The following is a 25,228-nucleotide window of genomic DNA, read 5'->3' as shown; positions in this document are numbered from 1 at the left end:
AGAATCACTAAGCTAACCTCACTAGACTTTTATATAGATTGAATCCCTGGCTATCAGCTTCACTCAAACTCTCGATTGGTGCAGTCGTTCCATTAGCTGTCTGAGTTATACTCGTTGCACATTGACTTTATTTAGCTCAAAGAAGATCCTTTTAAGTACTAACCTGCTCTTCATTTGTGCACTGTCAAGTTGGACTTAGTTTTGGAATATAAAGCAGTTCTATAGGGAAATGAAGAAGGGAGAATCTTGGGGCTGTATTTTCAAAGGGCCACAGGGTCAGGACTCGGTGAGGGCGGGATTTAAAAATCGTGGCCCCGGAAGTTGTCTAGGGATCTCGATGCCTCCGGGACAGTTTTGAATTTTCGAAGGGCCGATAGTGGGGAGGGAACAGGAAACCCACTCACTGCCATTAACGGCCCCTTAAGCTCCTTAAGGAGTTTGTTAAGGGGGCTCTGTGGTCGCGATTAGAATTTTTAATCTTTAATTCAATGAACTCAAACAGTCTGATGCACTTTACTGCACAGCTGTCAGATTTGCTGTGGGGATTTCAGAAACTTCCTCTCCATTTAATTTAAGCTGACCTTTCCTGAACCTACTTGTGCCAGTTTGAGTGCCCTACCGTCATGATTTAGCCTGCATAGCCACTTCCATCCCCGGGGACCCTATTGGCACTCTAAGTAGCTGCCTGCTCTCTTTGGCAAGGCAGGTGACAGCCTCCAACATGGCTGCTGCCTTACTTTGCCGCTGGTACCAGGCAGGCAGTTCCAACCTCCTGGAGGTGTTCGGCACCTCTAATTGGGCGCCAAGCTCGCCTCCTGCCCAATTAGGGCATTTACATTTAAAAATGGTGTCGCAAGAGCATGGGTCGGGACCCAAAATTCATCCGGGCGTCGGGTTCCCAACTCCGATTTGAAAATTCGGTCCCAGCTTTCCGATGCATCCAAAGCCTCTGCAGGATACCTGATGCTTTAATCCCGCAGTCAACTGAAGCTGGTCAACGGATTGGGCTTTACAGTCCTAATAAAGTATCATTCCATCATTTGTAGTCAACCTGGGCATGCATTATGAGTAGGACAACTGAGCCCACTAATCCAGTGCCTCAGTTCCATTCCTACCACTGGCCGGGGAGATAGTAGAGTTTATGTAATTTGCTGTACCTCAACTTCCATTATTAGCCACAAGTCTTTCAATGTCCCTTCTAAGATGCATTAGTCAATCATAGCTCTCTAGATTGAAGAGTTGTGCCACTGGATTCAAAAATTGCAAATGTGACTCCATTATATAAGAAATGAGCAGATAATCTGGGCTGACATTCCAGTGGAGTGCTAGGAAGTACTGCATTGTCAAAGGTCCAGCTGGATGATAAACCTAGATCCTAACTGCATCTTCCAGTGGTTCAAGAGAGCATTAAAGATCCCCTGGTACTATTTGAAGAATAAGAAATTCTCATGGGGCTCTGGTCAGCATTAAACTCTCGCCTAATACTGCTGATTCACAGATTAACTAGTCTTTGTCTCATTCCTATCTGTGGGATGGTGCTGGTGTACAATGGATGCTGAAGTTGCTCATGTAACAGGCAAAGTAATCATAGTTTTAAGCACTTGCACCATGATCGGGCAATATTTAAAATCAAGAATTATTGATAATAATCAAGGGCAAGGAGTTTACTGGCATTAGTTTTTCTCCATTCTTACTGAAATGCTGGACCCTACCCATTGATTAAATAAATTGAACCATGAAGTTTTTTGGTAGGAGCTTGCTTGATGGACCAAATGGACTACACTGGCGGGAAATGGCACAGAGCCACCCTGAATTTGTGCATCCTGAATTATTTTTGTCCACAAGACACCTTCTTAGACAGTCGTGACCTGATACTTAAGCTGCCATTATCACTGCAGCAATGATAATGCATGTAGCATGTACCCTGGAGTAACTCAAGCGCACTATGTTAAAATAGTCACTCATATGAACGTCTTAAATTAGCTTAAGCACAAACACAATGCTAGATATCCCTTGGCGCACTGTCTCAGTTTAATTTTTCTTCCCTTCAGGTCTGTTATGGTGGGTCATTGCTGGTATTATGCTCCGGGAATATTTGAGTGTCACAATGGAGATCGTGGCAAGCCAATTAGAACATTTTCTGACAACACATACTAAGGGAATTTGATACCAGTTTGATCTCTCCCTGGTCCCCACCCTGCTATGTACATGAGTCATAAAACGAAGTAAATCCAAAAACCTAGAATGGATCTGACCAGTGAATAAATGTTGCACGGTATGTTAATAGTCTAAATGGAAGTAAAAATGACACACCTGATTAAACTTTCCCTTTGTGCCTAGATATTTCATCAGTTGGGACACACAGGACTTGCCAATCTCTGTTAGGTCATATAGTGCCTGCAGCAAATGCACTGTCAAATGCTATCAGTTCGTACAAATAAACATACAATGAGTGCACTGATTTAAAACACCAAAGATGAAAACACAAGTACCCTTAAGGCCAATTCCGGACCTTACTTCAGGTATCTTTTCAAGTGATTTTGGCGGGGTTTTAACTGTGACGGAAATTGACTTTTTTTGTCTTTATTTCATATGAAGGCGACATAGCTATTTTCAAAATGGAGGTGGCTGCTGGCTCTCTTTTCTTCACGTTACAAAAGATAGCCACAGTATGCAAGGAACCTAACGTCTGCTAAAAAGATTCTTGCATGGGGAAGAAGTTCGAAGATGCTCATTTATACAGCTTGTCAGATGGAGATGAGCCTTCTGTGGTGCTGCAGAAATTGTCAAGTAGTTGCTGGGCAAGGACAGCTCTGTTTTCTCTGATTTGCTGAGACACGAGACCTGACTCCAGCCCAACAACCTTCCAATTGCTCTGTGCTCCTCAAATTCTGGCCTATAGCACATTCCAGTTTTCATTGCTGTACCATCAGCTGTGGTTCAATTGATAGCACTCTCACCTCTGAGTCATAAGGTTCTGGGTTCAAATCCAACTCCAGCGTTTGTGTATAAAATCAAGACTGACGCTGTAGTTGGAGGTGCCATCTTTCATGTGAGATGTTAAACTGAGGCCCCATCTGCCTGCTTTAGATCCCATGACACTATTTTGAAGAAGAGCAGGGGAGTTCTCCCCAGTGTCCTGACCAATATTTATCCCTCAATCAACATCACAAAAACAGATTATCTGTCCATTATCGCATTGCTGTTTGTGGGAGTTTGCTTTGTGCAAATTGGCTGCCACATTTCCAGCATTATAACAGTGACCATACTTCAAAAGTACTTCATCAGCTGTAAAGTGCTTTGAAAGTTCTGGTGATTGTGAAAAGTGCTATATAAAGGCAAGTCTTTTTGTGCCTTCAGCTGCTGAGGCCCAAAGCTCTAGAATTTCTATCTCTCCACCTCTCTCTCCCCCTTTAAGATGCTCCTCAAAACCTACCTCCTTGACCAAACCTGTCCTACTATCTCCTTAAGTGGTTTGGTGTCAAATATTTTTTGATAATGCCCCTGTGAAGCACCTTGGGACATTTTATGACATTAAAAGCACTATGGAAATGCAGTTGTTCCTGCCCTCTTGACTGGAATAATAAGATCTAAGAAGAAGAGTGGAAAGATTATTTATTAATATTTAGGAAGAACAATATCTATTGTTGGCCTTTCTCGATTACTACTGAAGGATAAAGCCTCTGATCTAAGAAATTGTGTATTGCAAATATATTACCTGCACTCGTTCTGTTATGTTGTCGTTTGTCCCATACCTCTCCTCTATAATGGCTTTGATCTGATGGGCTTCATATTGTAGCTGCTGCCGAATTAAGTCCATATGCTTTGAAACCTGAGAGAGAAAAACACTGATAAATTTGACAGCAAAACCCATGGTGATATCCTGATCTAAAAACATAGCTCAGAAAAAGTGTAATTCCATTTATTTTTTTAAAAAACAGAGACGCATAAGGAGAGATTTAAATGCTGAAGGGTTTTGAAAGAGCAGATAGAGAAAAACTTTCCAGTGGCATGAGGGTCAATGATTAAAGGTCACATATTTAAGACAATTGACAAAAGAACCAGAGAAGAGATAAGAAGGAAATTTCTTTTATGCAGCGAGTTGTTTTGACCTGGGATGCAGTCCCTGAAAGGTTAGTGGAAACAAATTCAATAGTAGCTTTCAAAAGGGAACTGGATGTACACTTGAAAAGGATAAATTTGTAGGACTATGGGAGCATGGGACTAATTGGATCATTCTTTCATAAAGCAGGCTCTGGCACAATGGGCTGAATAGCCTCTTTCTCTGCTGTAATATCCTTTGATTTTATTATTTTCAGAAAAATGTTTTGTTTTGGGTTGTTCTTGACTGCAATAGCCATTACTATATTGTATGGTAAAAGAACCTTTTAGCTTGCAAGTTAGAAACTACTGTTGCCAAAAAACACACAAAGTCTGTATTGTAAAAGGTCCAAAAAACTGATGTAGAAAGGGGAGGCATTTATTTGAATGCAATGAGGTCAAAGAGTTAGTGTAGACAACTCAAGGTTACAGGTCTCCTTTACTTTGCCCTGCCCCAAAACGTGTAACAGCATGTGAATATTTCCACTATAAAAGGGGCTTTCTTATTAAAATCCTTTACTAGATAGGATACAAGAAAAAAAAACAATTTCTCAACTCTGGTCTTCAACCTCTCTTTCTACTTTGTGACCATTCTTGTCTCCCACTCTCTATCTATTTAATCAGCATTACTATGGTTACTGTTTATCTGAATGCTTCTGTCCTCAAGATTAGTTGCCCAACACTTTTCCTTATTTCCGTACTTTCATTGAGTTTAAATCATGGTTCACTGAAAGGACTCCTACCCAATGATAGAAGGTCGCAAAGCTATGAAGCTCTTTAGAGCTAATTTGCCAGCCCCATCCTCCACCTGGGTGTACGTCAGGCACAGAGGGGTAGACCTTAACTTTGTGCAATTGTGTAAATGGGAAATTCAGCGAGCTGGCACCCTGTTTTACATGCATTTCCATTGCAGTCAATCAGGAGAAATTTAAAACATCACACTATTAAAAAGTCTTTGACAGATTTAGGGTTTTGCAGAGGTCACTGTAAAATAAAATGTGGGATGAAGACCACGTGGGACACACTGAACTCCTGGCCTGCATTCTGATAATGCCCACTCCTCACGTGGAGCTACATGCCAGGAATGTTAATTTGGAAAATCTATCCCTTTGTCACCTCAGATATTGACTATAAATGGGCAGAAAGGCTAGAAATGAAACCTGCTGTTACAAATAAAAAGAAAAACTTGCATTTATAGAGCACCTTTCACAACCTCAGGACATCCCAAACACTTTACAGCCAATGAAGTACAGTTGGAGTGTAGTCACTGTGATAATTTAGGAGACATGGCAGCCAATTTGTACACAGCAAGCTCCCACAAACAGCAATGTGATAATGGCCAGATGATCTGTTTTTATGATGTTGGTTGAGCAATAAATATTTGACCAGATCATCAGGGAGAACTCTCCTGCCTTTGTTCGAAATAGTGCCACAGGATCATTTATGTCGACATGAGAGGGCAGATGGGGCCTCAGTTTAAAGTCCCCTGAAAGATGGCACCTCCAGCAGTGCAGCACTCCCTCAGTACTGCACTGAGGTGTCAGCCTAGGCAACTTCGCAATAATTTCTTTAGCTCCTTTGTGTTAGGTTGTAAACTCGATATTAAAGATTAAATTAATTGATCCCACGCTCAAATTGTGTACAGTTCTCAGATGGGGGCACAAAACAAAGCAGCGCTGATTCTCTGACCCCTTTCAAACATGGCTGTCTCCTGTGAGGACAGGATCAGTAAATCAAACTAAAATCTAGTTATCATTTTGGCTGGAAAATTATATGATATTTAAAAGCAAAAAATGCTTCTTTTGGGCCTAATAGCTTTTCTACATTCCAAAATATTCTTATGTTGTTCTTACAAATGCATGGTTAGAAATGGAGTTGAACCAGGACTCTCATTCTATGCTTCGAGTTCCAGTGATACTCACACTTCTGATTTGTGAGAGTTCTTCTGCTCGCCTACCAAGATTCTGGATCTGAGTACAATAAAAGGCTTTCTCTTTCTCTTCCTTTTCAATCTCAAAAAGGAGCAGTGCCCTGTGCAAGAAGAGATGAGACATTTTAGCGTCAGCAATAAATCAGCCATTTTCCACAGAAGGTCAAAACACTTCTTCTGCCAGTTCTTAGCTCAGTGGGGAGGTTTCCTATGCATCAGCAAGCTTTCATCAGCTGGTCATTGCATGGTGTTTCGCCCAGTTATTTTACTTGTATTTTCTTCCCTCGACACCCCAACCACCCCTGACTTTTCTTATCTCTTCTCCTGAAGATGGTAGCCTCGCAACTCCACTGGCTCCAGCCACTCTCCTGCAAGTGACCATTCTTCCCATGTGATCCTAGGCAGCGAGCAGTGAAAAGCTATTCGACTGTGGGTGGAATTGCTGCTGAGCCTGGCTCTGGCCTCACCCAGACTCTCTCCAGCAGGGATCAATTGATAGCAAGGAAGGGCAGGTTTTTGCTATTCTCTAATCCAGGATAATCTTTTCTTATTTTTTTGCAGAAACTTCCTATGGACCCCATATGAAATATAAACATTATGTGAAATTCTCTTCACTTCAAAAAAACAAGGGGCTGTGCAGTGTAGAGGTTAGTAGTGTAATCGATGGTACAGTTAGTGAGTGCATTAAATGAAAACCTTGCATTTATATACCACCTTTCACAACCACAGGACATTCCAAAGCACCTCATAGCCAAAGTGTAGTCACTGTTGTAATGTAGGAACCACAACAGTGAATCTGCACAAAGCAAACTCCTACAAACAACACTAGTGTATCAGGGGTGATTTTTGTTCTTGAGTGAGACTTAAACTCATAACCTTCTGACTTAGAGACAAGACTGCTACTAACTGAGTTACAGCTGATCCATACTTAATGGACAATACAGTGTGCCAGCAGTCAAATACATGGTATAACGCCTTGGTTGAGTTGTCTTACAAGGCAGTAATGTATCAGAAAGTTACAACGTCATAAATTAACATCATCTCAAGCCAAGATGTGCAACACCCTTGCGTTAATTTATGAACTATATACAGGCACGTCTTGGGTGTGATTTATTCCTTTTTTTCCCCCAGTAACAGGTGGAATGCTGGGTGGAAACAGACAGCGACATCCTATATCCAAATCATGTGATTCCAGCTGTGGTGTTGTTATACCTTGTGATTCAGGAATGCGTCTGCACTCGAATGTCAATGCAAAGTAGATCCGGGTTCACAAGTGGACAGATCCAATCTGACCAAGTCCAGGCGAGACAGAGCCTAACCCTCCCCTGTTCACCTACCACCCCCCCCCTCCCCCCACCCTGGCCTTCAATGGCAGGATCTGTCCCACTACATGCCAAGATCGCATGGGATTCCGTTTAAGGTAAATTTTAGGAGTCCTGGCTCATCCCAAGCAGCCTCGCTGGTTGCGAACACGGATTGGTGGATCAAATGTGGAGGTTAGCAATAACCGAGCTGCAGCAGTACTGATTTTCTGTGATTGGTGGCAATAGATCATGAAATCAGGAACGCTGTGAATCAGCCCTTCTGACCACAAACCCCCTCCCCACCCCCCATGCTTGTTTCGCCAATTCACAGTCCCTGACGAGCAAGGCTCAGATCTTACCCTGTAAAATTCCAGCCTGTTCCAAATCCACATTTTCAAAGTAGCTCAAACATCTTTTAGCCTGCCTGGGGAACACTTTTCAAACTCAGATGTCAAGAAAAAGTGGGAACTCCCATCCCATCCACTCTCCTAAACTTAACAGCTAACAACCTGGGACACAGACCACTGAGCATGGCCGCATTCTCACTTCACCTTGGACTCAGACTGGCGGAGGTTAGTCTGCAGTGTCCAAAGACTACAGCCTTAAAACACAGTGTTAATCAAGAATTATGGGCCATATTTTCATCGCCAGAGGGGGTTCAGACTGGAGGTGGCAAGGCCCTGAATTTTCCACCACCAGCCGGCATGTCAGTTTGCCGACACAGTTCTGCCCCCAAGCCACTTTCAAAAAAAGCCAGGTTGGGGCGGAACGGCTACCCGCCCACAAGTGGCAGGTAGCCACTAAAGGTAATTAAGGGGCCTATTAAGGGCCCTCGCCCTGGAATTTCCCAGTTATCAGAAGGAGAGCATAAAATTCCCACCAGTGTCTCCAGACCCAAACTGTGGACAAAAGGTAACCCCAAACACCACTTTATCAAGATGAGCAACATTCATGATATCATTGCTATAACGGAAACTTGGCTTAAAGAAGAGCAAAAATGGCAGCTCAACATCGCTGGATATAGAGTTTTCAGGCAGGATAGAGAGGGGGATAAAAAAGGAGGGGGTGTAGCATTATTGGTTAAAGACTCAATTACAGCTGTGAGGAGGGTTGATATGCAAAATGAATCATCAAATGAGGCTATATGGGTTCAGCTCAGAAATAAAAAAAGGGCAGCCACACTACTAGGGAGATAGAAGAACAAATATGTTGGCAAATTTCTGAGTGCAAAAACAATATGGCAATAATAGTTGGGGATTTCAACTACCCTAATATCAACTGGGATACAAACAGTGTACAAACAGAGGGCAGAAAATTCTTGAACTGCATTCAAGAGAACTTTTTTAGCCAGCATGTAACAAGCCTAATGAGAGGGGGTGCATTTCTAGATTTAGTCTTAGGAAATGAAACTGGGCAAGTGGATGAAGTAGAAGTGGGTGACCATTTTGGAGATAGTGACCATAATACAGTTAGATTTAGCATTATTATGGAAAAGGACAAAGATAGAACAGGAGTTAAAGTTCTAAATGGGGGGGAAGGCAAATTTTATGAAGCTGAGAGGTGAAAGTGGACTGGATAAAGCTACTTGAAAGAAAATCAGTGGCAAACCAGGGGGAAACATTCAAAAGTGAGATTCTACAGGCACAGTGTAGAAAAAGAAAAAGGGAGGTACTGCCAAAACTAGAGCCCCCTGGTTATCTAGAAGCATACAGGGTGAGATAAAACAGAAAAAGAAAGCTTATGACAGTCAGAAAAAAATTAATACTTTCGAAAGCCTTGAGGAGTATAGAAAATGCAGGGTGAAGTAAAAAAGGAAATTAGGAAAGCAAAGAGAGGTCATGAAAAAAAATAGGCAGGTAAAAATCAAGGAAAACACAAAAATGTTTTTTTTTAATTCATTCATGGGATGTGAGCGATGCTGGGCAGGCCAGCATTTATTGCCCATCCCTAATTGCCCTTGAGATGGTGGTAGTGAGCTGCCTTCTTGAACCGCTGCAGTCCATTTGGGGTAGGTATAACCACAGTGCTGTTAGGAAGGGAGTTCCAGGATTTTGACCCAGCGACAGTGAAGGAATGGCGATATAGTTCCAGTCAGGATGGTGTGTGACTTGGAGGGGAACTTGCAGGTGGTGGTGTTCCTATGCATTTGCTGCCCTTGTCCTTCTAGTTGGTAGAGGTCACGGGTTTGGAAGGTGCTGTCTAAGGAGCCTTGGTGAGTTGCTGAAGTGCATATTGTAGATGGTACACACTGCTGCCAGTGTGCGTCGGTGGTGGAGGGAGTGAATGTTTGTATATGGGGTGCCAATCAAGTGGGCTGCTTTGTCCTGGATGATGTCGAGTGTTGTTGGAGCTGCACCCATTCAGGCAAGTAGAGAGTATTCCATCACACTCCTGACTTGTGCCTTGTAGATGGTGGATAGGCTTTGGGGAGTCAGGAGGTAAGTTACTCGCCTCAGGATTCCTAGCCTCTGACCTGCTCTTGTAGCCACAGTATTTATATGGCTACTCCAGTTCAGTTTCTGGTCAATGGTAACCCCTAGGATGTTGATAGTGGGGGATTCAGCGATGGTAATGCTGTTGAATGTCAAGGGGAGATGGTTAGCTTCTCTCTTGTTGGAGATGTTTATCAGTGCATTAAGAGCAAGAGGATAACTAAGGAAAGGGTAGGGCCTATCAGAGATGTACATGGGAACTTATGCATGGTTGCAGAAGATGTGGGCAGGGTTCTTAATGAGTACTTTGTCTTCACAAAGAAGAGGGTTGATGCAGACATTTTAGTTAAAGAGGAGGAATGTTAAATATTAGATACAATAAGCATGATGAGAGAGGAAGTACTAGAGGGTCTTCTGACATCCATGAAAGTGGATAAATCACCAGGGTTGGACGGATTGTATCCCAGGCTGTTAAAGGAAGCCAGGGATTACTTGCATAGGCTCAGCGCCAACTCTCAGACACTACTTCCTACCTCCCTCTGGACCATGACCCCACCTTCGAACATCAAGCTACGATCCACAGGACTGTCACTGACCTCATCTCCTCTGGAGATCTTCTTTCTACAGCTTCCAACCTCATAGTCCCACAATCCCGGACAGCCCGCTTCTACCTTCTTTCCAAAATCCACAAACAGGACTGTCCCGGCAGACCCGTTGTGTCAGCCTGCTCCTGCCCCACTGAACTTATTTCTTCCTATTTTGACTCTATCTTTTCTCCGCTGGTCCAGTCTCTTCCCACCTACATCCGTGACTCTTCTGATGCCCTACGTCATTTTGACAATTTCCAGTTTCCTGGCCCCAACCGCCTCCTCTTCACTATGGACGTCCAATCTCTCTACACCTCCATCCCCCACCAGGAAGGTTTGAGGGCTCTCCGCTTCTTCCTTGAACAGAGGCCCAACCAGTCCCCAAACACCACCACCCTCCTCCATCTGGCTGAACCTGTTCTCACATTGAACAACTTCTCCTTCAACTCCACTCACTTCCTTCAAGTAAAAGGTGTTGCAATGGGTACCCGCATGGGTCCTAGTTATGCCTATCTTTTTGTGGGTTATGTCGAACATTCCTTGTTCCAGTCCTACTCAGGCCCCCACCCCAACTCTTTTTCCAGTACATTGATGACTGTATTGGTGCTGTTTCCTGCTCCCGCCCCGAACTGGAAAACTTTATCAACTTTGCTTCTAATTTCCAACCTTCTCTCACCTTTACATGGTCCATCTCCGACACTTCCCTTCCCTTCCTCGACCTCTCTATCTCCATCTCTGGTGATAGGCTGTCTACTAATATCCATTATAAGCCCACTGACTCCCACAGCTACCTCGACTACACTTCTTCACACCCTGCCTCCTGTAAGGACTGCATTCCATTCTCCCAGTTTCTCCGTCTCCGACGCATCTGCTCTGATGATGCTACCTTCCATGACAGCGCTTCTGAAATGTCTTCCTTTTTCCTCAACTGAGGATTCCCCCCCCACTGTGGTTGACAGGGCCCTCAACCATGTCCGGCCCATTTCCCGCACCTCTACCCTCACCCCTTCCCCTCCCTCCCAGAATCGCGACAGGGTTCCCCTTGTCCTCACTTTCCACCCCATCAGCCTCCATATCCAAAGGATCATCCTCCGCCATTTCCGCCACCTCCAGTGTGATGCCACTACCAGTCGCATCTTCCCCTCCTTTCCCCTGTCAGCATTCCGAAGGGATTGTTCCCTCCGTGACACCCTGGTCCACTCCTCCGTTAGCCCCACCACCTCGTCCCCTTCCCATGGCACTTTCCCCTGCAATCGCAGGAGGTGTAATACCTGACCATTTACCTCCTCTCTCCTCACTATCCCAGGCCCCAAACACTCCTTTCAGGTGAAGCAGCAATTTACTTGTACATCTTTCAATGCAGTATACTGTATTCGCTGCTCACAATGTGGTCTCCTCTACATTGGGGAGACCAAACGCAGACTGGGTGACCGCTTTGCGGAACACCTCCGCTCAGTCCGCAAGGACCCCGAGCTTCCGGTTGCTTGCTATTTCAACACTCCCCCCTGCTCTCATGCTCACATATCTGTCATGGGATTGCTGCAGTGTTCCAGTGAACATCAACGCAAGCTCGAGGAACAGCATCTCATTTACCGATTAGGTACACTACAGCCTGCCGGACTGAACATTGAGTTCAATAATTTCAGAGCATGACGGGCCCCCCATTTTACTTTTATTTTTAGTTATTTTTTCTTTTTCCTTTTTTTATATTTTTTTGTATTTATTTTATTTTTTTTCATCTTAGTTTGTTCAGTTTGCTTACCCACTGTTTTTTTTTTCATGTTTGTACTTGCGGCTGTTCAATTTCAGTCCATTAACACCCTATCTGTACTAATGCTTTGTCTTTCAACACACCATTAACATATTGTTTGCCTTTGCTCCACGACCTTCTGGTCAGTTATTCTGTGACCTTGTCCTATTTACACCGTCTCCTTTGTTATCTCTTGCCCCACCCCTGCTTTACTTGCTTATAACCTTCTACATTTCTAATATTTGCCAGTTCTGAAGAAGGGTCACTGACCTGAAACGTTAACTCTGCTTCTCTCTCCACAGATGCTGCCAGACTTGCTGAGTATTTCCAGCATTTCTTATTCTTATTTCAGATTTCCAGCATCCGCAGTATTTTGCTTTTATTTGAGGAAATAGCGGATGCTGTGAGGATCACTTTCAAATCCTCACTGAATACAGACGAGGTACTAGAGGACTGGAGGTCTGCGAATATTGTACCACTGTTTAAAAAGGGTGCGAAGGATAGGCCAAATAATAATAGGCTGGTCAGTCTGACCTCGGTGGTGGGTAAATTATTGGAATCAATTCTGAGAGACAGGATAAACTGCCACTTAGAAAGGCACGGATTATTCGGAGATAGTCAGCATGGATTTGTTAAAGGAAAGTCGTGTCTTACTAACTTGATTGAATTTTTTGAGGGAGGAACAAGGAGAATTGATGAGGGTAGTTCAGTGAATGTGGTCTTCACAGATTTTAGTAAGGCATTTGACAAGGTCCCACATAGCAGACTGGTCAGAAAAATGAAAGCCCATGGGATACAGAGGAATGGGGCAAGTTGGATCCAAAATTGGCTCAGTGACAGGAAACAAAGGGTAGTGGTCGACGGATGTTTTTGCAAATGGAAAGTGGTTTCCAGTGGCGTTCCACAGGGCTCAGTGTTGGGTCCCTTGCTGTTTGTGGTATATATTAATGATTTGGACTAAATGTGGGAGGCATGATTGGGAAAATTGCAGATGACTCAAATATTGGCGGTGTAGTTGATAGTGAAGAGGATAGCTGTAGACTCCAGAATGATATCAATGGTTTGGTTGAGTGGGAGGAAAAGTGGCAAATGGAATTTAATCCGGAGAAGTGTGAGGTAATGCATTTGGGGAGGGAAAACAAACCAAGGTAATATACAATAAACGGGAGGATATTGAGAGGGGTAGAAGAAGTGAGAGACTTTGGAGTGCATGTCCACAGGTCCCTGAAGGTGGCAGGACAGGTAGATAGAGTGGTGAAGAAGGCATATGGAATGCTTTCCTTTATTGATCAAGGTATAGAATACAAAAGCAGGGATGTAATGCTGGAACTGTATAAAATGCTGGTTAGGCCACAGCTGGAGTATTGCGTACAGTTCTGGTTACCACATTACAGGAAGAACATAATTGCTCTGGAGAGAGTGCAGAGGAGATTTAAAGAATGTTGCCAGGGCTTGAAAATTGCTGCTACGAGGAAAGAATGGATAGGCTAGGCTTGTTTTCCTTAGAACAGAGAAGGCTGAGGGGTGAGTTAATTGAGGTGTACAAAATTATGAGGGGCCTAGATACAGTAGACAGGAAGGACCTGCTTCCCCTGGTGGAGAGTCAATTATCAGGGGGCATAGATTTAAGGTGATTGGTAGAAGGATTAGAGAGGCCATGAGGAAAAACTTCTTCAGCCAGAAGGTGGTGGGTGTCTGGAATTCACTGCCCAAATCAGTGGTGGAGGCAGAAACTCTCAACTCATTTAAAAGGTATCTGGACATGCACCTGAACCTGCAAGGCTATGGACCAGGTGCTGGAAGGTGGGATTAGACTGAGCAGCTAGTTTTTTCAGCCGGCGCAGACACGATGGGCTGAATGGTCTCTTTCTGTGCCATAACTGTTCTATGGTTCAAACACCACTGACTAACAATGGTCACACATTCAGACACTAGGGAAGAGCAACTTTTTTCACATTTTTTTATTCCTTCACGGGATGTGGACATTGCTGGTTAGGCCAGCATTTATTGCCCATCCCCAATTGCCCTTGAGAAGGTGGTGGTGAGCTGCCTTCTTGAACCATTGCAGTCCATGTGGGGTAGGTACACCCACAGTGCTGTTAGGAAGGGAGTTCTAGGATTTTGACCCAGCGACAGTGAAGGAACGGCGATATAGTTCCAAGTCAGGATGGTGTGTGACTTGGAGGGGAACTTGCAGGTGGTGGCGTTCCAATTCATCTTCTGCCCTTGTCCTTCTAGGTGGTAGAGGTCGCGGGTTTGGAAGGTGCCCCTAAGGAGCCTTGGTATGTTGCTCCAGTGCATCTTATAGATGGTACACACTGCTGCCACTGTGGCATCTGACAGAAATCAAGCCTGATACGGTTTCTTTTTTCTGTGCAGAAACCAGAGACTGAACATCAGCAATCAGGAGGCTGAAAGAGAGATCTATCCAGCCAAGAAGAAGACCCTGCTGAATACCATCTTTTAAAAATTACCTGGAGGCAGAGGCGAAAAGATGACCTTTGAAAACTTCCCATCTAAGAGATTGAAACAGGACCTTCGCCATTGGACTGTAACTGAGTTTTAACCAAAGACTTCTGCAGCAAAGCATTCATCGATCTGAAACTCTCCATAGCTTGACTCCAGTAAACCAGGCAAAAAGGAATAACAGGCCTGCACCATTTAAAGTTTCCTCCCGGAAAAACGAGCAAGGTTTCACAAGGTTTAAAAACACCAGACCTAAATGCATGCTATCTTTTAATTTCTATCTTTTCTCGTGTATGTGTATGCATGTGTGAGTGTGTGTATGGGTGAAGTTGCAAATTTTCTTTTTTCTTTGTTTGATAATCTTTCTTTAAACCTACAAGAAACCTGCCACTTGTCTGTTCTTTGACCATTAAAACATTCAAGATTTAAAACACAATTCTAATAAAACACTGCCTGCCTTGAGTTCAGAGGTGAAAATGGAAACCACCCCATGGCCAGGATTTTATCCGGGTAACAAGGGTTTCGCCCTCCAGCAAAAGCGCTGCTGAGAATTCCGCGTCAGTCCTTCTGTGGGAACTCCGCTGAATCAAGTGTCAATTAGGCACTTAACTGGACAGCGGTGGGCCATCCATGGGATCATGTACCCCAGCGATGGAAGTTCTACCTTCTGAGAGCCAATCAGAGGCCAGCAATTCTTTAACTGAGCAGCACCACCACGAAGGCAGTGGCTGCTGCCGGTCGAGCACTCAACTGAGGACGAGGAGCGGCCAGGTCACAGGTAGGTCAGGGCATGAGGGGTCTCGCTGGGTGGGGGTCACGGAGGAGGGGTTGTAGAAGGGTCAGCAGCAAGGGCAGGGGTATGGCTATCAGCGGGCCCCCCCTTCTCAATGCCAGGTCCCTCGTTCAGGCACTAAGTGCCCTTTAGTGAGGGACCCTCCCCCCATCCCCCCAAAGCTGGCAAGCAACCTGCACGGTTTATCTTGCCATACTCCCTGGGCGGTGACAGGCTAATTGCGGCGACCGTGGTAGAAGAAGGCCCTTAATTGGGCATTAATTGCCCACTTAAGGGCCTCAATTGGCGACGGGGTGGGAAGGGCGTTCACAGGCCTTCCTGCCTCGGACTTAATTTTGGCAGATGGGAGAAGGTGGTGGGGTGCTCCCTGCCACCATCCCACCTGATTATATGCTCTCCTTGCCTCCAAACCCACAATGGGGAGAGCATAAATTTCCTGCCCTTATCATTTCCTACCTGTCCATAACAGCTCCAGTGGTCTTTTTAAACCCTCACCCCACAATGGCCACAGCTGCAGCCACGGGCTGACTTGTGGAGGGATTTCCCCTCCACCAGGATGGCCTATCAGCTGTGGCCTCTTTCTATTTCGGACAGTGGGACTGCCAATGTGTCACTGCTGGAGAGCCTCCTATTGGCCCTCCAGCCTTGGGAACTCGTCCGCCATCCTTAATTGGATGGCAAATGCGCCCTCTGGCTATTAATTGGCCTGGCACTGAAAAATCACATTGGGGGGTCTACTTCCGATGAGGTGTGGGGCCAGGATCCAGGAGTTCGTCCAATGTCAGGTTCCTGACCCCAGTAGGAAAATCCAGCCCTATTTCTCGGTGTACTCTATTTACCTCATACTCTATGTGTGTGTGTATATATATTTACATGATTAATGTCTTCACTTAATGAGTGGGGGAAACTGTTTACAGATATTGCTTTGTCATTGCACTGTCAGCCCTGTTGAAATACGATTTTGATTCTTCTACAAGTGTTTTCATCTCAACCACGGAAAAATAACATCAGTAACACGCAACTGTGAATTATAGTTTGATGGCATAACAACCCAGCATTAATGCAAAATTCTGGAACTGCTTACACACACAGAATAAGCAGAAAGAGCCACTTAACAAGAGATGCTCGATCAGAACCTACAAGAGATGAATATGTTAGCAATTCAGATGAGAACTTTCATCAGAAAACATTGTATTTCCTGAAGATTACCGTTCATGATTCTTGAGATACTTGCCCATTTTCAAGTGCTGATTGGCCTGTTGTGCATTTTAAAGAAACTCTGGGATGAGAAAAGGTCTTTCAGCTGGCCAAACCTCATTCCCCCGGCACCCAAAAGGTCATTCTCCGATTTGGTGAGTGTGCACTGCACATATCCCAAACCTCTGTTGAGTGCTCTCTTTGGATCGCACCCCCTTGTTAGCAATATAGCAATGGAAATTCACCCTCCTAACCATCCTATTATAGCACACAATTTCATTTTGAAAGCCCTGTGGTGACTTTGTCTTTATACAGCCTATCAAATTATTCTAAACATTTAGCACCCATTCTACAAAGAAGTTCTTGCTAATGTATCTGTTGTAAATCTCTTTTCCTCGTTACATGCTTTGGCCCAACTAACCTGTCTTAGTTTGTTGAAGTATTCAGACTTCCCCTGTCTAAATCATTTAATATTTTATTGTACTTTTGGTTCAAAAAGGGGGCTTTTTGTTTCATCATCCCTCAGACCCTGTGATTTTTTTCATGTTTAATTAATTCTTTCTTGAATGTGCCAGTTGACTCAACTTCAATTGACACTTGTGGTAATGCATTCCATAGTCTAAAAATCCTCTAAAGTGTACCTATTGAGTTTCTCTAATTGTTCCTTATTTCCAGAATTTTCTATTTTTACCCCAGATTTCCAGTATTCCCATTTTTTTTCCCCCTTTGTATTTTATATCTTGCTGACTTCTGGGCATTCTTTTCAACAGAGGAAAGGCCTTTTTTAATTCTTTCATGGGATGTGGGCATCACTGGCAGACAAGCATTCTTACCCATCCCTAATGCTAGGCCATTTCAGAGGGCAATTAAGAGTCACTCACACATTGCTGTGGGTCTGGAGTCACGTGTAGGACAGAGCAGATAAGGACAGCAGATTTCCTTCCCTACATGACATTAGAGGACCAGAGGAGTTTTTACAACAATCAATGTTGTTGATAACAACAACAATCAATGATAGGTTCAAGGCACCATTACTGAGACTAGCTTTCAATTCCAGGTTTTTCCTTTTTATTAATTAACTGAATTTAAACTCCACCAGCTGCCATGCTGGGTATTGAACCCATGTCCCCAGCACATTAGCCTGGGCCTCTGATTGCTAGCCTAGTGACGTTACCACTACACCACTATTTCCCCACACCTAACTCACTAACACTTACAGTATCCTTGAAACGCAACATCTCACAGTAACTGCCGATGGATCCTTCCCCCACCCCAACGCTGTTACATGAATTACCTTTCTTCATTAAGTTCCTCCAGGTGCTCGACACTTCCACTCACCACTGGCAAGTAATCTTGCATCTGTACTTCTCCAGGGTGCACATGGTTTCTCTCAGCTGTTTTCTCCGGTACAAACTCACCCTGTCCCGAGCACACCGTGTTTGATTGCCACTTTATGTCACAAAGATTGGCAACATCCGTGTTCCACTCTACAGAAGAAAACAAAAGAATATTTGATCACGATCCTGTGGTATTGATATAACATAAGCTTATTTACGAACATGCTATTCAACCCAACAAGCCAGTTTGTTCCTTAATCAATCCAACATCACCCAAATCCTTTCTCTCTCCAACTCTCCACTCTGATAACCTTCCCTTGTAACCTATCTCACAACTCTATTACTTTTTGATTGAAAAGTTCCACCTGAGTTTCTTTCATACTCTTAACCTTCCAATTTTCAACTTGAGTCCTCTTACATTTGAACCAATCATTTGTAGTCAACAACCGACATCAATCAGTTTTGGCAATTCCCTCCATGGATGTGCACTTATGTACAGCTAACAACCTCCCCTATTATGCTTTCTTACCAAAGTATCTTTCGACCAAATTTTGTGTCTTTCAGGTCTTCCCTTTGTTTTCCCTTTGTTGTTCTTGGGAACAGCCTTTCCTCACTTGCTATTCACGTGATGGTCTGATCTTCATTGTAGTTAGGAAGAGGTTTTCCTCACTCAGTGTCCCAAGGATGGCCTAACTTAATCAAGGAGACCACCAACATGACAACTCTAGATGCCTTACTGCTCACATCATGATACCCACTGTCTTATTGTGTTGCTGAATATATTAGGCTGTTTTTTTAACCTCATACTGCTGCCAAGGAGTCTCATACATTTGGCATACTTATTAAATATTTTCTGCTCTCCCCCGTGGTGGGTTTGGAGGCGGGCAGGGCACAATCGAGCAGGATAGTAGCAGCCGGACACCCCACCACCTCCCCACTTACACCCCGATTAATTCTGTGATGGGAAGGCCTGTGGACGGGGCAATTAATGCCCAATTAAGGGCCTCTTCCATCACCCCAGCAGCCGGTGGACTTGTCGCCAGACGGGGAGCACGACATGCAAACCAATGTGGGTTTGCTTGTGGTCTCCCAGGGGAATCCCTTTTTCAAAGGCACTCAGTGCCTGATCAAGGGATCCAGCATTGAGAAGGGGAAGACCCAGTGAGAGCCACCCCTTGCCCTTGCTGCCGACCCCCCCACAAGCCTCCTCCCCCCCAACCCCCACCCTGTGAAACCCAGACCGCCATCACTTACCTCTGATCTGGGTTGCTCCATAACACTGGGCCTCCGGTGGGTGCCATTCCAACAGCAGCCACCACCTCACTGGTGGGGCTGACGAGCAAAAGAGCTGCCAGCCTCTGATTGGGGTCCTGATCCCGAGAAAGGCCCGCCAGTGGCCTTTCAAGTGCCTGACTGGCTCTTAATATGGCAGACCTTCCCTGAAGGAGACAACAAGGGTATCTCGCTGGATCTCCAGCTGGCGGCTGAGACCCCCATTGCCTCCATAAAATTCTGCCCTTAGTTTTTAACTTTCTCACACCTGAGTCTCCTGTCTTCCTCAGATTATGATCACCAAAAACATCTCTCAATAAGAAGAAAAAAAAATGCATTAATATAATGTCTTTCATAGTCACAGGATATGCCGTCCCTGTAAAGGCTGCTTTACAGCAAATGAAGTATTTTTGAAGCATAGTCACTGCTGTGATGTAGGAAATGCAGCAGCCAATTTACACACAGTAAGCTCCCACAAACAGCAACCATGATAACAATGATGATGTTATTTGACGGATAAATATTGACCAGGACACCAGGGATAATTCCCCTGCTCGTTTTCAAAACAGTGCCATAGCATCTTTTACATCCACCCAAGGGAGCAAACAGGTCTTCAGTTTAACTTTGTATCTGAAAGACAGCACCTGCAACAGTGGAGCACTCCCTCAGTACTACACTGGAATGTCAGGTTATATTTTTATACTCAAGTCCTGAGCGGGACTTGAACCCATAAACTTCTGCCGCAGAGATAAGAGTGCTACTAAAGGTGTACACAAGAAAAAGCAATATGAGATTTTCTGTCACAGAATATGGAGAGGTCATTTCCAAGGCATCACAGTAACCTTCACTGTTTCAGGTCACTGTTAAATTATCAGGAGGAGATATCTAATGGTGTATAACTTATTTGCACCTGAAAGCCTGATGATTCATTGAATAAAGTCGAACTCTGGTATATAATTTGGTGGCGCAGTGGTTAGCACTGCAGCCTCACAGCTCTAGTAACCCAGGTTCAGTTCTGGGTACTGCCTGTGTGGAGTTTGCAAGTTCTCCCTGTAACCATGTGGGTTTCCACTGAATTGCTCTGGTTTCCTCCCACAGTCAAAGACTTGCAGGTTGATAGGTAAATTGGCCATTGTAAATTGCCCCTTGTGTAGGTAGGTGGTGGGAGAATTGAGGGAAGATGGGGATGTGGTAGGGAATGTAGGATTAGTATAAATGGGTGGTTGATGGTCAGCACAGACTCAGTGCCCTGAAGGGGCACTATAATAGAATTCTGTGGATGATTAACTTCTGGCACATGTTAAACTGAGTGTTTTAAAAATGAACTAGCAAACCTCACATGGCATTGCTCTTGGTAAATCAAGCAATGTTTAAAAAAATATAAGGACAGGGATGTTATACCTTTTAGTATGCAGCATATTATTCTGTCGCTAAGGTTAAGTTGTGTTTATCTAGCTTGTCCCTTTCAGGCCACAAGGTGGAGGTGCTGTAAACAGGCACATCCTGAGGTCAATTAAAGACTTGATGCTTATGAGGGAAGCTAGCAGATTGACAGCTGCTTGTAAATCCCTCACACCAGGTCAGAAGAAACCAACATAACTACCCAATTCTCCTCCTCTTTTATTGTATGAATACCATGATACCTTGAAGTGCAACATCTCAAGTGAAATTTAGTGGTAGTTGGGGTTTCGGGTCAGGGGTCAGTGGGGGTGCCAGCAGCTATCTACCTATGTATATATATTAAAATCTTTTGGGCCTCCTTATCTCGAGAGACAATGGATACGCGCCTGGAGGTGGTCAGTGGTTTGTGAAGCAGCGCCTGGAGTGGCTATAAAGGCCAATTCTGGAGTGACAGGCTCTTCCACAGGTGCTGCAGAGAAATTTGTTTGTTGGGGCTGTTGCACAGTTGGCTCTCCCCTTGCGCCTCTGTCTTTTTTCCTGCCAACTACTAAGTCTCTTCGACTCGCCACAATTTAGCCCTGTCTTTATGGCTGCCCGCCAGCTCTGGCGAATGCTGGCAACTGACTCCCACGACTTGTGATCAATGTCACACGATTTCATGTCGCGTTTGCAGACATCTTTATAACGGAGACATGGACGGCCGGTGGGTCTGATACCAGTGGCGAGCTCGCTGTACAATGTGTCTTTGGGGATCCTGCCATCTTCCATCTTCCATTAAAATATATATGTCAATATAAACCCACCCAACTCCCATTGGTCCCGTACATAAAGCTCTGACTATTGAGGTTGCACTGTATTGCTAACACCTCAATTGTATTTACATGCATCACAGATGTTGGAGGAGCACATTTACTCTAGGTCAAATAAGTGCAGTGAAAAGTCACCAGCATAGCTAATGGCATTAGTTTAACTACAGATCAACTAGAAAAATACATCAACATATCAGCATTGATGTGATATTTCTGTGTATAATGTACCCACATAATCTAATCTTCTCTGCAGAGACATAACCATATGTATATTTCCTGTAATGAGAGTAGGTATAAATAGCTGTATGCTGCCACACAGAGGTCTAATATCCATGTGCGGGTATGCCTGATCTCTTGGCGTTTCAGCCATTCATCGCCTAACTCCCCTCCCCCCTACCACCACTGCCTCAGCTCTTCAGCTGCTGAAACCCTCATCTATGCCTGTTACCTCTAGACTTGACTATTCCAACGCACTCCTGGCCGGCCTCCTGCATTCTACCCTCCGTAAACTTGAGGGCATCTAAAACTCTGCTGCCCGCATCCTAAATCGCACCAAGTCCCATTCACCCATCACCCATGTGCTCACTGACGTACATTGGCAGCCAGGTGAGCAAAGACTCGATTTTAAAATTCTAATCCGTCTTTTCAAATCCTTCCATGGCCTCGCTCTTCCCTCTCACTGTAATCTCCTCCAGCCCCACAACCCTTTGATATATCTGCGCTCACCGGGGACAGGCAGCATCTGTGGAGAGAAAAACAGAGTTTTTCCACATCTGCTGCCTGATCTGCTGAGCAATTCCAGCATTTTCTGTTTTTGTTTCAGATTTCTAGCATCCGCAGTGTTTTGCTTTTGTGTTGGAGATATCTGCGCTCCTCTAATTCTGGCCTCTTGAGCATCCCCTATTTTAACCACTCCACCATTGGAGGCCATGCCTTCAGCTGCCTAGGCCCTTAGTTCTGTAATTCCCTTCCTAAACCTCTCCGCCTCTCTACCTCGCTTTTGACCAAGCATTTGATCATCTGCCTTAATATCTCCTTCTGTGGCTCAGTGACATATCTTGTTTCATAATGCTCCTGTGAAGCGCCTTGGGCATTTTATTACAAAGGTACTACATAAATACAATTTGTTGTTGTTGTTGAAGTTTTTCTTTACACCAGCTCCAAATAAAATTCCACAATGTACTGGAAAAAAAGGTCCAAACTATGACCCCCGGCATTCGGTGAGTAAAATTTATTTGATTGGGTTACCAGCTCAAACTTGCTGCAATTGCAGAGTTGCTTGTAATAAAGGTTTAGTCTGTATCCTCTCTCACAGAAGAATCAATTGCAGTCGACTCCTCAAAGGCAAAACAATTGCCCAAAGCTTGTTTAATGAGAGCAAGTGCTGCATTGATCACACTAACATCCCCAGGGGTAGGGGAGGGTTAGGACAGCTATAATAAAACACAAGATAAGGAATCAATATGAGAAAAGGTAGATAGATTGTTGTGAAGTGGTAAAATCAAGAACTGAGAAAATAGGATTTGGATATCATGCAGCAGGGGCGGCACAGTGGCGCAGTGGTTAGCACTGCAGCCTCACAGCTGCAGGGACCCGGGTTCGATTCTGGGTACTGCCTGTGTGGAGTTTGCAAGTTCTCCCTGTGTCTGTGTGGGTTTTCTCCGGGTGCTCCGGTTTCCTCCCACAAGCCAAAAGACTTGCAGGTTGGTAGGTAAATTGGCCATTATAAATTGTCACTAGTATAGGTAGTTGGTAGGGAAATATAGGGACAGGTGGGGATGTTTGGTAGGAATATGGGATTAGTGTAGGATTAGTATAAATGGGTGGTTGATGGTCGGCACAGACTCGGTGGGCCGAAGGGCCTGTTTCAGTGCTGTATCTCTAATCTAATCATAAGATGAGACAAAGGATTACTTTCCAAATCAGGCCTAGGTTCACATGCTAGTTATATTTAGGACAACAATTCTAACACTGTTGGCAGAGTCATTGCCGATTAGAGCAGGGTTGTAACCCCAGCGCACTTAGTGGAATTACTGTGATGTGAATTAACCAAGGAGCAGACATTTTAAGCTCTAATGCAGCACCGATGGGTGTCCTGCCCAGGTGAAATTCTGTCACTGTATTGTGGGTGAGGGCTTGTAACTCATCCAGTGGTCACGAGCCTGTACTTGAAGCTGAGAAAAGTTGCACCAAACATTGGCTTTCTCATGGTTTTGACACAGTCAATCTTTACACTTCTATGCCTCAAATAAGAAAGACAGATGTACATTTATCTCGGGTCTTTCACAACCTCAGGATGTCCTAAGACACTATACAGCCAATGAGGTAATTTTGAAGTGTAGTAATTGTTGTAATGTAGGAAACGCAGCAGCCAATTTGCACACAGTAAAGTCCCGCAAGCAGCAATGTGATAATGACCAGGGTTTTAGTTGTTCTTTGAGGGGTAAATATTGGCAAAGACATCAGGGAGAACTCCCCCAGTCTTCTTCAAATAGTACCATGGGATCTTTTACATCCATCTGAGGGGGCAGATGTCTCATCTGAAAGACAGCGCCTCTGGCACTGCATCGCTCCTCTGTACTGCATTGAAGCATCAGCCTAGATTTTGTGCTCAAGTCCCTGTATTTGGGGCTTGAACCCCAACCTTCTGGCTCTTAGGTGCAAGTGCTGCCATCGCTGACACCAAATAACACTTTGGGGCAGATTCTCAGCAAATCTGAAGCTAATTTCTTTGGATGTTTGTCCCACCCATTCTACTTGGAGGAGTGGATGATATGATGGACAGAGAGAATTTTAAAAAAAAAATAGATATGCTGGTAAATACTTTCAGCAAAGAGATTCCCAATTTTTACATTGCATATGAAGATATGAGTAAATGTCCTACCTTTCAGCTGGTCCAGAATTTCGATCCTTCCAGTGGATGCTAAGTTGCAAGCTTCTTGCTCCAGCTTGGTTTGAAGCTGCTTTAGCATTTCCTGCAGTAGGTAATTAAGGGTAATCAGTATACCTATCATCTTGCTACAACAGGTGTGATACACACAGGAAAACTGGACAGTCAGAAGAACCTTTCTCTAAGAAGCCCTGTGGTATCCAGACTGCTCTAGATAGCGACTTGTGTTTTCTTCTTTCTTTCAATCCCTGCCAAATTTGCAAATGTCCTTTTGTTGTGTTCGCCAAATCCCGTGTTTGTTTATAGCACCCAGCACTGAACAGGGGCATTAATAAAAGCACATGCGAACGCTACAGTCGGCTGATAGATAGGACTGTCCTGGTGATCTCCTCATCTCCACTGATGAAAGCTCCTGCTGGTGAATGTTTGCTATAGGTCACTTTTCTCATCCTTAATGTCATGCCCAATGGCTCAGTACAGAATCAATGTTGCAATAAAGGATATGCCCTTGCAAATGTAAATGTCCTCCTATTGATCCTGTGATCCTTTACTTTTTTTTCTTCGTTCCCGTATAAATATGCCATACACCAATATTACTGTAACAAATCAATACTAAAACATCCTTTGCCTCAGAGACACTGCACAGTGCTGTGAGCACTGTTGTTATCTGCCAAGCTGAAATAGTGGAACAGGCCCTTTCTCTTAAACAGCATTCGAAAGGAAGTGGATGTGCTTCGTTCCTGTTGTATTAGCAATGCTGCATGACATATGTAGCAATCAGCATTACACGGCCCTTTATCTCCATATTTCCTGCGTTTTTAACTCCAAAGATTAAGCTAAACATTATTTAAAGCAGCGATCAATTCCGCATGGTTGGCAGAAAGATCGAAAACAACATTAACGTATCCACAGAGCAGATTTCAATATACTTTGATGCTTTCATCCGTTTCCCAGCTAGT

At 44.3% G+C, this 25,228-nt stretch overlaps 1 protein-coding gene across 2 annotated transcripts in view; it reads right to left on the bottom strand.

The window, feature by feature from the left end:
• Nucleotides 1–25,228, bottom strand: part of apc2 (APC regulator of WNT signaling pathway 2) — a 193,718-nt gene that overhangs the window by 80,356 nt on the left and 88,134 nt on the right. For both annotated transcript variants that reach the window (XM_068016183.1, XM_068016184.1), the window contains exons 3-6: nucleotides 24,264–24,354; nucleotides 17,855–18,047; nucleotides 6,024–6,132; nucleotides 3,719–3,832 (exon numbers count right to left, since the gene is read on the bottom strand). In XM_068016183.1, coding sequence (XP_067872284.1) covers nucleotides 3,719–3,832; nucleotides 6,024–6,132; nucleotides 17,855–18,047; nucleotides 24,264–24,354 — 507 coding nt within the window. The remainder of the gene's footprint in view (nucleotides 1–3,718; nucleotides 3,833–6,023; nucleotides 6,133–17,854; nucleotides 18,048–24,263; nucleotides 24,355–25,228) is intronic.

Source organism: Heterodontus francisci, chromosome 36 (genome assembly GCF_036365525.1).
Source record: "Heterodontus francisci isolate sHetFra1 chromosome 36, sHetFra1.hap1, whole genome shotgun sequence".
Classification (NCBI taxonomy): domain Eukaryota; kingdom Metazoa; phylum Chordata; class Chondrichthyes; order Heterodontiformes; family Heterodontidae; genus Heterodontus; species Heterodontus francisci.
This window is presented reverse-complemented; position numbering and strand designations above follow the sequence as displayed.